The 13,480-nt window shown below is 39.2% G+C and overlaps 1 protein-coding gene and 1 non-coding gene across 14 annotated transcripts in view; both read right to left on the bottom strand.

Annotated features, from left to right (window-relative positions):
- The window catches only part of NCOR1 (nuclear receptor corepressor 1), a 187,565-nt gene that overhangs the window by 99,237 nt on the left and 74,848 nt on the right, over positions 1-13,480 (bottom strand). For all 13 annotated transcript variants that reach the window (XM_023192154.3, XM_023192159.3, XM_023192158.3 and 10 more), the window contains 3 exons: positions 10,969-11,147; positions 10,122-10,176; positions 9,274-9,375 (listed from right to left, as the gene is read on the bottom strand). In XM_023192154.3, the coding sequence (XP_023047922.1) occupies positions 9,274-9,375; positions 10,122-10,176; positions 10,969-11,147 (336 nt within the window). The remainder of the gene's footprint in view (positions 1-9,273; positions 9,376-10,121; positions 10,177-10,968; positions 11,148-13,480) is intronic.
- LOC111526460 lies at positions 9,731-9,835 on the bottom strand. Its single transcript, XR_002726367.1, has one exon. It is a non-coding gene; the product is annotated as a U6 spliceosomal RNA (small nuclear RNA).

Below are 13,480 nucleotides of genomic sequence, written 5' to 3'. Positions count from 1 at the left end.
AAATCAAGACCGTATAACCAAATTAAAACAGAACTCCAACACATCTTTACAGCACAGCAGGCTGGCCCGTGCACACCTCCCTCCAATCCAAATCATGCCACATCATCGTCGCTGTTCTGGACTCACCTAAACACACCCAGCACTTGCATAGCTTTCTACCCTTCCCTTGCCTGGTAAAGTCCCACATAATCTCTACAATGCAGATCAAAATGCTGTATCTCCTATGAAGCCTCTCTTGATTTCCACAGAGGAACTCTGGGCCCATGTCCTTCCCTCTCCACCACAGCCCACACCTGCTTGTGGCACTATCACTAGGCAGCTTAGTGCCTGCTTATCAGCATCCGTCTGGCTCTCTGTGCCTTATCATCTCATCAAGAACAAGAATCCAATCTTACTTCTCTAAGCATCCCCATCTCCCAGGAGAGTGTCTGGACCATGATGATAGGTGTATGTGTATGTTGGATAAAACAAAAATCAAATTCCTTTCTTCTGGTTATCTGAAAAGTTTTTACCTTCCAATCCTGACTGTTCATTCCGATCCAGGCTAATGTCAGTCTTGCCTCATAGTAACTCTACCTGTCCTCTTACCTGTTTTCACCAGACAACATGGAAGTAACTCATCAATTTTAAGAAAAATTTCTCTTAATAGTGCTCCAAAGTCTTCTACCTATTCATCAAAACCAACACTTAGCTTTTTCCTTAAGATAACGAAGGCCTTATTCGCCTCCCCAAAACAAGTCCCACCCACATTATGCCTCCTTCTAATCCAAGGGGGAAGGAAAGAAGAAAATGAATCCTTCTTGGTCCACTTCCAGAACACTGCTGAACTGTGATATTTTAAAAATAATTCCTTTTTCACGTTTCATAAAATCTCCCTATGTCGACATTCTCTTTTGGTGTTATGGAATGACTTCTTAAATATTCCCTAGAACATATAAGTGATTGCATCACATGGCTCATTATGCCTTGACATTATTTTTCAGATTTCAAAATGCCTGTCAATGGCTTTTCTAACACTCGCCATTCAATCAACGTAACATCTCACAGTTAAAACACTTTTAGGTCATGTCCATTAAACTCCCCACATGCAAAATCACAACTGCCTCATCGGCAGTGGGCACTGCTTTGCCTCCTAGATCCTAAAATCAAAGTCTTCTCTCCAACTACAACCACCCATCGCACGCCTTCATTGTGGCTGATCCTGCTTTGTCCTCATCGTGACCTTCAAACCCTTAGTTTATCAAATTTTCACAGGCCAGTGAGAACTGTACCTACTATTGTACTTGCTAAAGCATTTCAATACCATGATTCTTTCACTTGCTTTATCTGACCTTACTAACTTCTCACCCTGGCTAACTGCCAGTTTCTCTTTCTTGTGGGTATTTATTGCTAGAGAAAACTGATCAATCACGGAGATTTTAAAATTTAAACTTTCAAACCATGAGTAGGTCTGCTTTATAACTGGGCAAGTTTTATTCTGCTCGGACTCCCTGGGACACTACAGTGGTCACAAGACCTGTTTAAATGCTAATAACCTAACCCTGCAACCAATGTAGCATCCATGTCACTCTGAACCAGTAAGATGGCACAGGAAGGACAAATCATGTCTTCTGCCTAGCAAGTGAGCTGTGTAACCCAGAAAATGGTTTATAGCCTAAAGATACAATAAGGACATGTCAACTCAGCAGAAGGTAAGGAAAGAGATTCAGTATCCCCTTAGACTTGGGTAACACATGCTAATCTTACTTCCCCAATACTTTTCTGCCTCTAATGCCAATCAGAGCTTCAAAGTAATCTCACATGTTCCCTGCTATCTAAAATCCAGCCAACAAATAACTTCACTCCCCTTTCCCTGGTGCTAGAGAATAAGAAACAACTGCAGCACCTGCTTAAACCAATCAGTGTAAAGAAGGCAACAGCTCCTGGCTCTGCATAAAGTGTGGAAACGATCCAAAGAAATGGACACAGTTTCCATTTAGAGTCTAGAGAAGTATTTGGCACCTGTCCAGCACAACTTCTCACCACTCTGGATACTAATCAGGCAGTGGTGAGCGGAAAGGAAGTGCAGTCAGCAGCAACTGGAGGACCTCACCTTTGTGCAATATGCATAAAGACCTATCAAAACAACGGCCACTGACATTCAAGAGAGTAAGGAATTACCTCCAATTTAAATAAGAGATGCTTGGAACTACTACTTTTGTTTCAGGCAAATTTGTAAAGAGAAGTGCCAATCAATCCACATGGTCTAGGATGAAGGTTACAAGTTACATCCCTCAACTCTGCAGTGTGGCTGGAGCAAAAGAGGTCCGTCCACCCCTTCAAAAGAAACCCTTCTAAAAGTTCCCTATACAGACACAAATATTCTCAATGGCTCGTTGTCCAGGTTTTTCCTTTTCTCCTCTTCTTTAAACCCAATACTGAGAGTCAATAAAACAAGTTTAATTCTGTCAGGAAGTTAATACAACATGAAACACTTTGGTCAAATGACAAGCTATTCACTATGAATGAATATTCTAGCACACATATAAAACAAAATGAAAATCCAAAGAAAAAAGTAAAAGTTAAGTGTATTTCTTTTCTTTATATTTCATTTTATTTTTATTGCGAGACAGGGTCTTACTATGTCACCCAGGCTGGAGTGCAGTGGTGCAATCTCGGCTCACTGCAACCTATGCCTCCCAGGTTCAAACGATCCTCCCACTTCAGCCTCCTGAGTAGCTGGGACTACCAGCGCACACCACCACACCTGGCTAATTTTTTTGTAATTTTTGTAGAGATGAGGTTTCACCATGTTGCCCAGGCTGGTCTCAGATTCCTAGGCTCAAGCAATTTGTCCACCTCAGCCTCCCAAAGTGCTGGGATTATAGGCATAAGCCACCGCACCTGGAATTTTTTTTTTTTTTTTTTTTTTTTTTTTAAAGACAGGATCTTGGTTGCCCAGGCTGGAGTGCAGTGGCACAATCACGGATCACCACAGCCTCGATTCCCAGCCTCAAGCGATGTTCCCACCTCAGCCTCCTGAATAGCTGGGATTACACTATAGTGCATGCCAATGTGCCATGCTAATTTTTTAATTTTTTGGTAGAAAATCAAATTTTTCAATTTTTTAACTTTTTGTATAAATTTTTAAATTTTTTTTGTCCAGGCTGGTCTCAAAACTCCCAGGCTCAAGCAATCCTCCTCCCTCAGCCTCTCAAACTGCTGAGATTACTGGTGTAATCCACCATGCTTGACCTGGTAAGTGTATTTCAACATAACTTAAGAACAGGATTCAGTTTCATCTGGGTCCTCTTTGGCAAGATCAAATAATAGTTTATGCTGAGATTCATTACTACTATATATAAATGAATATCTAACAATATACATACGCTAATTATATTTGTTAAAATGTTCACATTTTTAGAAAACAGAAAAACAGACAAGTTCCCACTCAGCAGAAAATAAGTTGCCAAAAAACTAAATTACTAAATTTAATAACAAGCAGCAATTGTAAATAAAAACTTACAAGAGGAAGAATATGAAATACCATTTCACCACTGGGCAATATTTTCTTTAAAAATATACTTCAGGAAATAAACAGAAAATACCTTAAGCCTATCTTATCAAAACATATTAACAATTAGTGTTCCTAAGCCAACTGAATTTCAGGCTAACTTCCTGAAGAGTGAAAGCTGTCAATCACCAAAAAACAAGACTATGGCGATGGCAACGAAGATAACAGTGGCTACCATTTATTGAGCATTCTCTGTGCCTGACTCTGCACTCCAGGTACTTGACACACATACCCAGTTCTCATTAACCATGCAACCTAAGTATTATTGTCCCCCCTCTCATGAATGTGGAAACCAAGGCTCACCAAGTGAAAAGACCCACCTAGAGTCACATAGCTACAAAGGGATAGAGCACTCTGGGGTCTAAAGCTCTTGCTGATATAATACACTTTTTAACTTGTCTAAAACATTCTTTCGATCTAGTGACTAGCTAACAGTTCAGACAGAAATTCCTCCAATTTCAAAACTGCTATATTTACCTAAGTATATGCTTCTGAATACCGTTAGGGAATAAAAACATGCTGGCATAAAGGGGAAAATGGTGTTAGTATAAAAAGAAGGGCACGAATTCCTGTGAAAAGTAATCAAGCATTTGGAAATGAAGAATATGGTTTATAATATGACTTGCTTTACCGCAGGTAACTAGCAAGTACCACAGTAATTCTACCCCCACAGTGACAGACTTACCAGATGGCAATTTATGTTGGAAAAATGCAGCACTTACTAGGGGATGAAATTCTTACTGCTAGCAAGAACAATGTACATAGAATCAAACTATTACGCAGGGCATAATCCTAGATCCCAAATAATAACATTCAACAGTGGTTTTTGGCTTCCAATCTCCAATATGTATTCACTACTTCAACAAAAACATATAGAGAACCACACTCACTCTCCATGGAATGGTAACAAGCTGAACTATAAAAATGGGTTGGGGCAGTCTGTATCAGAATTTGGAGAGAGGAGTCAAAATTCCTGCCAATAATAATTGACACAATTTTAACAAAAATATAAATATGTCTCATTTTCCTATGAGTCTAAGATTAAAACTGAACACAATTTTAACAAAAATATAAATATGTCTCATTTTCCTATGAGTCTAAGATTAAAACTCTTTTTCAGAGTAAATACTATACAAGCTTCCCTATAGCAACAGGTTTTAAAAAAATCAAACTTTGCAAACTTAGAATCTATCAATAGCAAACTACACTTTTTTTTTTTTTTTTTTTCCCCCTGAGATAGAGTCTTGCTCTGGGATTCTAGGCATGAGCCACCACGTCCAGCCTGGCTTTTCTTGCTTTCCTTCCTTCCTTTTTTTCCCTCCTTCCTTCCCTCCCTCCCTTCCTTCTTCTTCTTCTTTTTTCCTTCCCTCCCTTCCTTCCTTTTCTTTCTCTCTCTTCTCTCTTTTTTCTTTATTTTCCAGATGGGAGGGTCTTGCTCTGTCACCACAGGTGGGAGTACAGTGGCATGATCTAGGCTCGCTGCAACCTCTGCCTCCCAGGTTCAAGTGATTTTTCTTCCTGAGCCTCCAGAATAGCTGAGATGATAGGTGTGCACCACCACTCCAGGCTAATTTTTGCATTTTCAGTAGAGACAGGGTTTCAGCATGTTGCCCAGGCTGGTCTCGAATTCCTGACTTCAAGTGATCCACCCGCCCTGGACTCCCAAAGTGTTGGGATTACAAGCATGAGCCATCGCGCCCAGCCACAAACTATACATTTATCTGCTGAATAAAAATTACTTCCTATAAAATGGAGGCTGGGTGTAGAGGATAGGTAATCAAACTCATATTGATAAGATCAAGCATAAACTTCAGCAGAACTCTAAAGAATCTTTAAAGAAACATGCCATAATGGCTGTGAGATTAGCTGAGCTAAACCCTCCTAACTGGAGCTTGGTTACATAGCAGAGAAGCAAAGCGATTTTCAAATTATTTGGATCTCTGTCTCCACCAGGGTAAAATCAAGAAAGGTGATACACAGATTTTGAACATCTTAACCTTGCAACTCAATTCTGATTTTAAAAAGAAGTATTTCTAAACGTTTTTCTATATAGCAAATTTTCTATCTTTAACCCAGAACTTTTTCCTACACTCCAGACTTACACTACCCACTTTACTTGGACATCTCATTTGGATGTCTGCTTAGACACCTAATAGCTATTTCAAATTCAACCATGTCCAGATTTCCCCTCAAAACCTACTCCTCCTTCAGTCATGCCTATCACAGGAAATGGCAACTCCATAGGTCAAAACTTGTTTTCCTTGATTATTGTCCTTCCCTCATCCCCACAATCAATCCATCAGCAAAATCTCATGGTTTTACCTTCAAAAGTACATCCAGAAACTAATCTGTTCTCCCCACCTCCTCACTGTAGCCTAGTCCAAGCCAACTGGATTACTAAAACAAACTCCTAACTGGTCTCTCTGCTTCTTCTCTTGTCTCCTTACAAACTATTCTCAACAGAGCAACCAGAGTAATCATGTCACAACTGAAATCTGGCATCACTCTTTTCCTCAAAACCCCAGTGGCTTCTTCTCTTACCTGCTATTAGTTTCAAAGGCATTCAATTTTACACAGAGAGCCCTTAAACTACCACCACCTAATTTCTGAAAAGCTGCCCCTCTACTTTGACACAAATAAATGGAATAAGTATACAATTAAGAAACAATGATAAATTTGGTGGCGTGAGATGATGTTCTAAATTCATCATTTAACTCACACCTCTCCCAAATGCCCAGTGAAACAACCAGAGAAATATAAAACTGGAGGAAAAATCTTCAAAGTAATAACTTAAAAGCCAATGAGGGCAGGGCTAGCCTACCAGAAGTGCTGACCAACCCAAAACTGAGCCTACTTGGAGGGAAGCAACCTAAGGCTCAGGTCAAGGTGAGGGTGCACATGGCAAGTCTCAGATCTGCAAATACATTCCGAGACAGGTACTTTGAAATATGCGACAAGAATATACGGAAGAGAACACTGACACGGCTGGATCTTAACAAGGATCAGTGTGCCACAGAGAGGAGTGAAACTGTGTCCCAGATAACTTCAGGACAGAAACGACTGTTTCAGAATAACAGACATCCATGCCCCACAGAACTTCCTCCTAGAGCTCTCTTCTATCATTACAGGCAACTGGCTGCTAATCTGGGAAAGGTTAAGGTACACTGGATAAGTATCACCTTATCCCCTCACATTAATGTAGGACTGAACATGTTAAACAGTAACATATATAATTTCTAAAAATAAAAGTTATGAATACTATTTGGTAATTAGGAAAAAAACTGTTAAAAATGTGCAGTTGAGGCTGGGCATGGTGGCTCACGCCTGTAATCCCAGCACTTTGGGAGGCTGAGGCGGGCAGATCACGAGGTCAGGAGATCGAGACCATCCCGGGTAACACAGTGAAACCCTGTTTCTACTAAAAATACAAAAAATTAGCCGGATGTGGTGGCAGGTGCCAGTAGTCCAAGCTACTTAGGAGGCTGAGGGCAAGAGAATGGCATGAACCCGGGAGGCGGAGCTTGCAGAGAGCCAAGATCACGCCAATGTGCTCCAGCCTGGGTGACAGAGTGAGACTACGTCTGGGGAAAAAAAAAAAAAAATTGCAGCTGAAGCTTGTTTAAAACATAGACGGTCCCTATGATCTCTAGCTAAAAGGGTATTACAGGACCTTGATTCCACATTCTTTAGGGGAAGCAGGAAGAAAAGCCCTGGCAATATTCTTATCTCTGGTGGAATAGTGCTTCCTATCTCACTGTCAACACTCAATTTATTCCTTTTCTGTCAGTACATCTTTATGAAGCTTGGCAAGCATCCAACCTTTGTCTTATGGTACTGCACCCATCACTGTACAAGTATGCCCTTTATCCTCCCTTCTCTGATCCTCATTAGTCCTGCCGACCCATTTCATTATTCCACTTTATATACAAATTTTAAAAACAAGGTTGCATTTGTACTAATGCCACTTCCTCACCTTCTGTATCTTCTTCAACTCTGTGTAACCGTGTTTCGGCCCCCTCACTAATTCACTGAAAATCCATGTCTAAGGCACCTTGGCTTACTCAACCTCTAGCGGCATTTTACACAGTGGACTCATGAAACACTCTATACTTTTTTAAATAAGAAATACTGTTTCCAAAGAACATGTAATCACATCATGTGGGGTGGCGGTGTTCTGTGGGAAATAATGACCCAGAAAACATAAAAAAGTTATAGCTGTGCATACTGAGAACTGGGTCAATAACCTGTATCTGGTAACCAGGGGCTATCAAACGAAGAAAGGGAGTAAGACCCCACCCCAATAAAAGGGTGGCTGAGTGGGAACGCCTGAAGAGATTTAATAATGCTAATGAATAGTTGCAATGTCGGAGCTCATGCATGCAAGTCCTTATTGTAATATCTATCTGGGTGTGGACAGCAAAAGCCTCCATATTAGCTGTGATGATGGCAGTAGCACAGTAGCCTCTCTGGTAAGCACCTGTGAGCGATGGCAGCTGCTGATCAGTTGTTTTGGGGATAATCATTTTGAAATTACTGAATTACAACTATGAAAACTAACCTTTTCAGTTTTGTACTTGTGGAAAACTACCTTTAGTAAAAGTATCTTTTTTATTTTTTGGAGACAGGGGTCTTGCTCTGTCACTCAGGCTGGAGTGCAATGGCACAATCACGGCTCACTGCAGCCTCGACTTTCCAAGCTCAAGCCATCCTCCCACCTCAGCCTCCCACGTATTTAGGACTACAGGCATGAGCCATTATGCCCGGCTAATTTTTTCTATTATTTTATAAAAGATGGGATGGGTCTCACTATGTTGCCTAGGCTTGTCTTGAACTCCTGGGCTCAGGCAATGCTCTGGCCCTCACCTCCCAAAGTGCTGGGATTATAGGCGTGAGCCACCACATCAGGCAGAAAGAGTGCTTTTTAGAAATTAAACTATCTAGGTTGGGTGCGGTGGCTCATGTCTGTAAAACCAGCACCTTGGGAGACCGAGGCAAGTGGATCACGGAGGTCAGGAGATAGAGACCATCCTGGCCAACATGGTGAAATCCCATCTCTACTAAAAATACAAAAATTAGCCCGATGTGGTGGCAGGCACCTGTAGTCCCAGCTACTCGGGAGGCTGAGGCAGGAGAATCGCTTGATCCTGGGAGGCGGAGGTTGCAATGAGCCAAGATAGCACCACTGCACTCCAGCCTACCTAGGCGATAGAGTGAGACTCTGTTTCAGAAAAAAAAAAAAAGAAGAAGAAATTAAATTATCTAAACTCCACAAATGAAGTTAATATGAAACAAAATCAGGTTCCAGGATTTGTAAAGAATCCCTAACCAAAGTACCATGTTGTATATCTCTCCCTTACTCTACCTGACCCCTCCTCAGATAAACAGACTGGCTAGAGATAGTGTATTAAAAGTATTAATGGTTTCATATTTAATTACATGATTATTGCTGACACTGAAATGCATGACTCAGATGACAGAAAGGTATAAAACTTTTCTAACTAATTTTATCACACTAGAAACTTAAAGTATATTTGAAATACAAGATATAATACATTGAATATATATACATATAACTTCAAAATAATTACAACATCCTCATTAATTTAACAGAAACATCAATGTTTAAACTACACACTAAGGGCAGGACTTCTGTTGTAACACTTTTTGCTTGCCTATTTCCTCCAATCCTGAAATACCTTTCATACAGTAAGAAAACACACCTGGTTTCTGCCTCTCCGTTTCCCATAATTCCTTCTGACTAGAGCTTTATAATTCTCATTTTTCTTGGTTAAATAGTAATATAAAACACAATCAGGAACACTCTGTAAGAAACAAAACAATTATTTTTGAGGATCCAATGAAATAAAATTTTTTTTTAAATTAAATATTACTTTCAAGGAAAATCTCTGGTATTCTCAAAGTACAAATTAAAGAAAAAGAACAAGATACTTTGCTAGCATTTTAAGGCATATCTAGGCTCTAAAACTATTTACATTACCTACTATTTTAACAGACAGTTACAGTTGTTAATCCAAATTATGTGAAAGATGCCAGGAACTATCAGAAACATTCAAATATTTTCTTATTAATAAGTAAATTCCCTTTCTGCTTACATATATGTAAATTTTAAAAATGTCTTTAAATATTTTGTTCAAAAACATTAAAATCAATTTTATATTAAATATGGAATGATTCACAAATTTGCTTGTCATCCTTGTGCAGGGGCCATGCTAATCTCTTCATCGTTCCAATTTTAGTATTATGTGCTGCTGAAGCGAGCACAAGACTGATATTTTAATAAGAAATTTAATGAGGCTCTAAAAGCATTGTACTCTATGTGTTTTCAGGGAAATAAAAATCAGGTCATCTTTCATTAACCATTTAGTTCTGTGTTCTGTGTTAAGATTTCTGTTATAATTATAATTATCACTGTATTAATCACATGAGACTCTTCAAGGTCTTTTTAAAATCGGTTCTAGTTAACTACTCATGTGTGTCAGAGCACAAGAATTTCAAAGTAACAACCATCACAAACCTACAAACATTCCCAATGCAAACCATGTCTTACCTTCCTCTCCAAGTACGATGCAATTAGTCCAAAGTTTTTTGGATGCTGGATAAACCTGAATGAAAACGAAAACAAAAACACACTCGCACACAAACATTTCAGCAACTAAAAAAGAAAACTTGGGAAAAAAATACTATGTACAGGCCGGGCGTGGTGGCTCACGCCTGTAATCCCAGCACTTTGGGAGGCCAAAGCAGGTGAATCACTTGAGGTCAGGAGTTCAAGACCAGCCTGACCAACATGGCAGAACCCCATCTCTACTAAAAATACAAAAATTAGCCAGGGATGGTGGCACATGCCTGTAGTCCCACCTACTCGGGAAGCTGAGGCAGGAGAATCGTTTGAACCCAGGAGGCAGAGGTTGCAGTGAGCCGAGATCACAACACTGGACTCCAGCTAAAGCGACAGAGCGAGACTCCGTCTCAAAAAAAACAGAAAAGAAATACTATGTATAGGGCTTTCTAACTGCCAATCTGAGGAACAACTGTAGAATCATTGGAGACTTTTAAAGGGCACAGATTTCTGGGCACCATACACCAAGAAATGATTGGTCTATGGTAACACACAGAAATCTGTACTTTATAAAAGCTCCCCAAAAGTTCAGACAGCACCCAAGTTTGGGAACCACTCTTAACATGACTTCATAACCCCAGTTCTTATCTGTTACCTCTCTTCCCACCTATAAACTTACAGGAAGATCAATATTCTCTACTTTTCACAGTACTGATTCAAACGCCAAAATGGGACCAAGTTTTTGTGAAAACAGTTCAATTTACAAGTAAATGCCAAATACTTTTTACTAACTTATGTAGACGTCTATTAGAGAATAATTTAAAATATAAATTACTTGTCCTTAAAGATCTCCTTTTCATGGTCAGTCCAAACATTCATAAACTGCCTATCTTTATAAACTTTCATAGGGTCCTCCATAAGCCCATTCATGTTAATGAACTTGACTCGTCTTTGTTCTGCATCAAACATCATAGGTGGAATCACAGAGAGCTGCCGCATTTGTTTCTCATTATTCTGGAAAAAAAATACAATTTACTTAGAATAAAACATAAACTAGAAATTTAAGGAGGGCCATGGACCAATGCTCTTAATATACACTAAAAACCCATGTGTGCAGTTTAATAACAACAGCAGTGTATACCACAGCATCTAACATATGATAATTACTCATATGTCTAATAAATATTCATTGTATGAATTACAGAGGCAGAGAATATCCATGTCACTTTTTAAATAATCCAATCCTTTGAGAAGAATTCTTTTCTTAAACTAAGCTGATACTTAACATAATAAAATTTTAGACCTGGAAGATAAAAAGTAATGTCAAGTTCACTGAAGTGGTGACCTTATGGAGCATTTAATTATCATATTAGTCTCATTTTTAAAAATCTCAACATCATTTTAGAGAACAACTTTTATCGTCATATTAGAGAATAAATAGAAAAATAAGCAAACGGGCATCAAAATTTAAGTCAGTGATTTTAAGTTACACTCACTTTACCATTAAATGCTTCTTGCTAATTTCACATCATCTTTCCACTGAAAATTCAAAGCTGTTATTCTTAGAAATGAAGCTTGTTTCAACTAAAACATTGTTACACATGTAGAACTTATTTTTCCCAAAGTTTAACTGAGGAAATTTGTAAGTACAAACTTCTATTTAAAAACTTTTACCCAAATTACAAGTATTTACCCAAGTATAAGAAAAGGTATTTCCCTAAAAATTTTCCTCATAAAAGTGGATACTGCCTAATAGTCAAGTCCTTACACAGTCTCTAATTTCCTGGGACATTCTCAATCAGTTTGAACACTACAGTGTTTAGATTGAAACTACACATTAGATTGAAATTACCTCAATACATAAACTAATTTTAGATGCTTACAGATGTTTCCTCATGGAATCAGTCAAAGAGCAAATAAAGAAATTTAACAGAGATTTACTTGTCATTGTAAAAATAATGGCTACATATTCCAAGAGCTGAATGTCATTTCAATCATATACTTTAGAGGTAATTTTAAAAGCAATATAGAGTAAGTGGTTATGTTTTAAAGCTCCTGAATATACTGCTACAAAACAAATGAAAAATTGCTGGGCACAGTGGCTCACGCTTGTAATCCTAGCACTTTTGGAGGCCAAGGCAGGAGGATTGCTTGAGCCCAGGAGTCCAAGATTAACCTAGGCAGTATAGTGAGACCCCATCTCTACAAAATAATTTTTTTTTAATTAGCTAAGTGAGAGGCCAGGTGGGGTGGCTCACACCTGTAATCCCACTCCTTTGGGAGGCCAAGGCAGGTAGATTACCTGAGGTCAGGAGTTTGAGACCAGCTTGGCCAACATGGCAAAACCCTGTTTCTACTAAATATACAAAAAGTAGCTGGTGTGTTGGCATGCGCCTGTAGTCCCAGCTGTTTGGGAGGCTGAGGGAGTAGAATCACTTGAACCTGGGACGCAGAGGTTACAGTGAGCCAAGATCGTGCCACTGCACTCCAGTCTGGCTGACAGAGCAAGATGCCGTCTCAAACAAACAAACAAACAAAAAGTTAGCTGGAAGTAGTGGTGTACCAGTAGTCCCAGCTATTCAGAAGACTGAGGTGGGAGGATCACTTGAGCCTGGGAGGTGGAGGATGCAGCAAGCCATGGTCACACCATTGCACTCCAGCCTGGGTGACAGAGTAAGACCCTATCTCCTGTCTCAAAAAAAAAAAGAGAAGAGAAAGGGAAAGAGAAAGAGAAAGAGAAAGAGAAAAAGAAAGAGGAAGAGGAAGTAGAAGAGGAAAAAAGAGGAGAGGAGAGGAGGAAAAAGAAAAAGAAAAATCCACTTGTCCTGATATTATGCAATATTATGTGCAATATGTATTTAGGGCTTGAGATAAAATTTAGCAATGATAACATCATAAATGTATTCCAAAAGAAGTACATCTCCGGGAATCTGGACACAGTGAAGCTGGTGTGCTCTGGAACACTGATAACTCAAAGGTGTCTCTAGAAATGGCTAAGATCCTGAAATCACGTAACAATGCACTGAAAAGCTTGAGTGTGGGATATACCTCTGTGACTAAATATTGTAATTGCCCCTAAAGGGTTATGTATTTCAATGCACCAAAAATCACCTTGGAATCCTCTCTTTGGGAAAGGAGAATATCAGAAATAAGAAAGGAAAGAAAAACCACCTGTAAAAGTCTATTTTGATCAGTGTAAGAACAATCTGAGAAGTAATACGGATCAAGGAACTCTGAGATATAGTTTATATAGTTCTCTACCTCCTCCAGGGCTAGTTTAACTAGAATTCTGAAACACAGTAAGTTATAAGAACATACTATATACTTTTATTTAGTTATGAATGCAC

The sequence above is a fragment of the Piliocolobus tephrosceles genome, chromosome 16 (assembly GCF_002776525.5).
Source record: "Piliocolobus tephrosceles isolate RC106 chromosome 16, ASM277652v3, whole genome shotgun sequence".
Taxonomy (NCBI): Eukaryota; Metazoa; Chordata; class Mammalia; order Primates; family Cercopithecidae; genus Piliocolobus; species Piliocolobus tephrosceles.
Note: the sequence above shows the minus strand (reverse complement) of the source record. Positions and strands in the feature narration are given on the sequence as shown.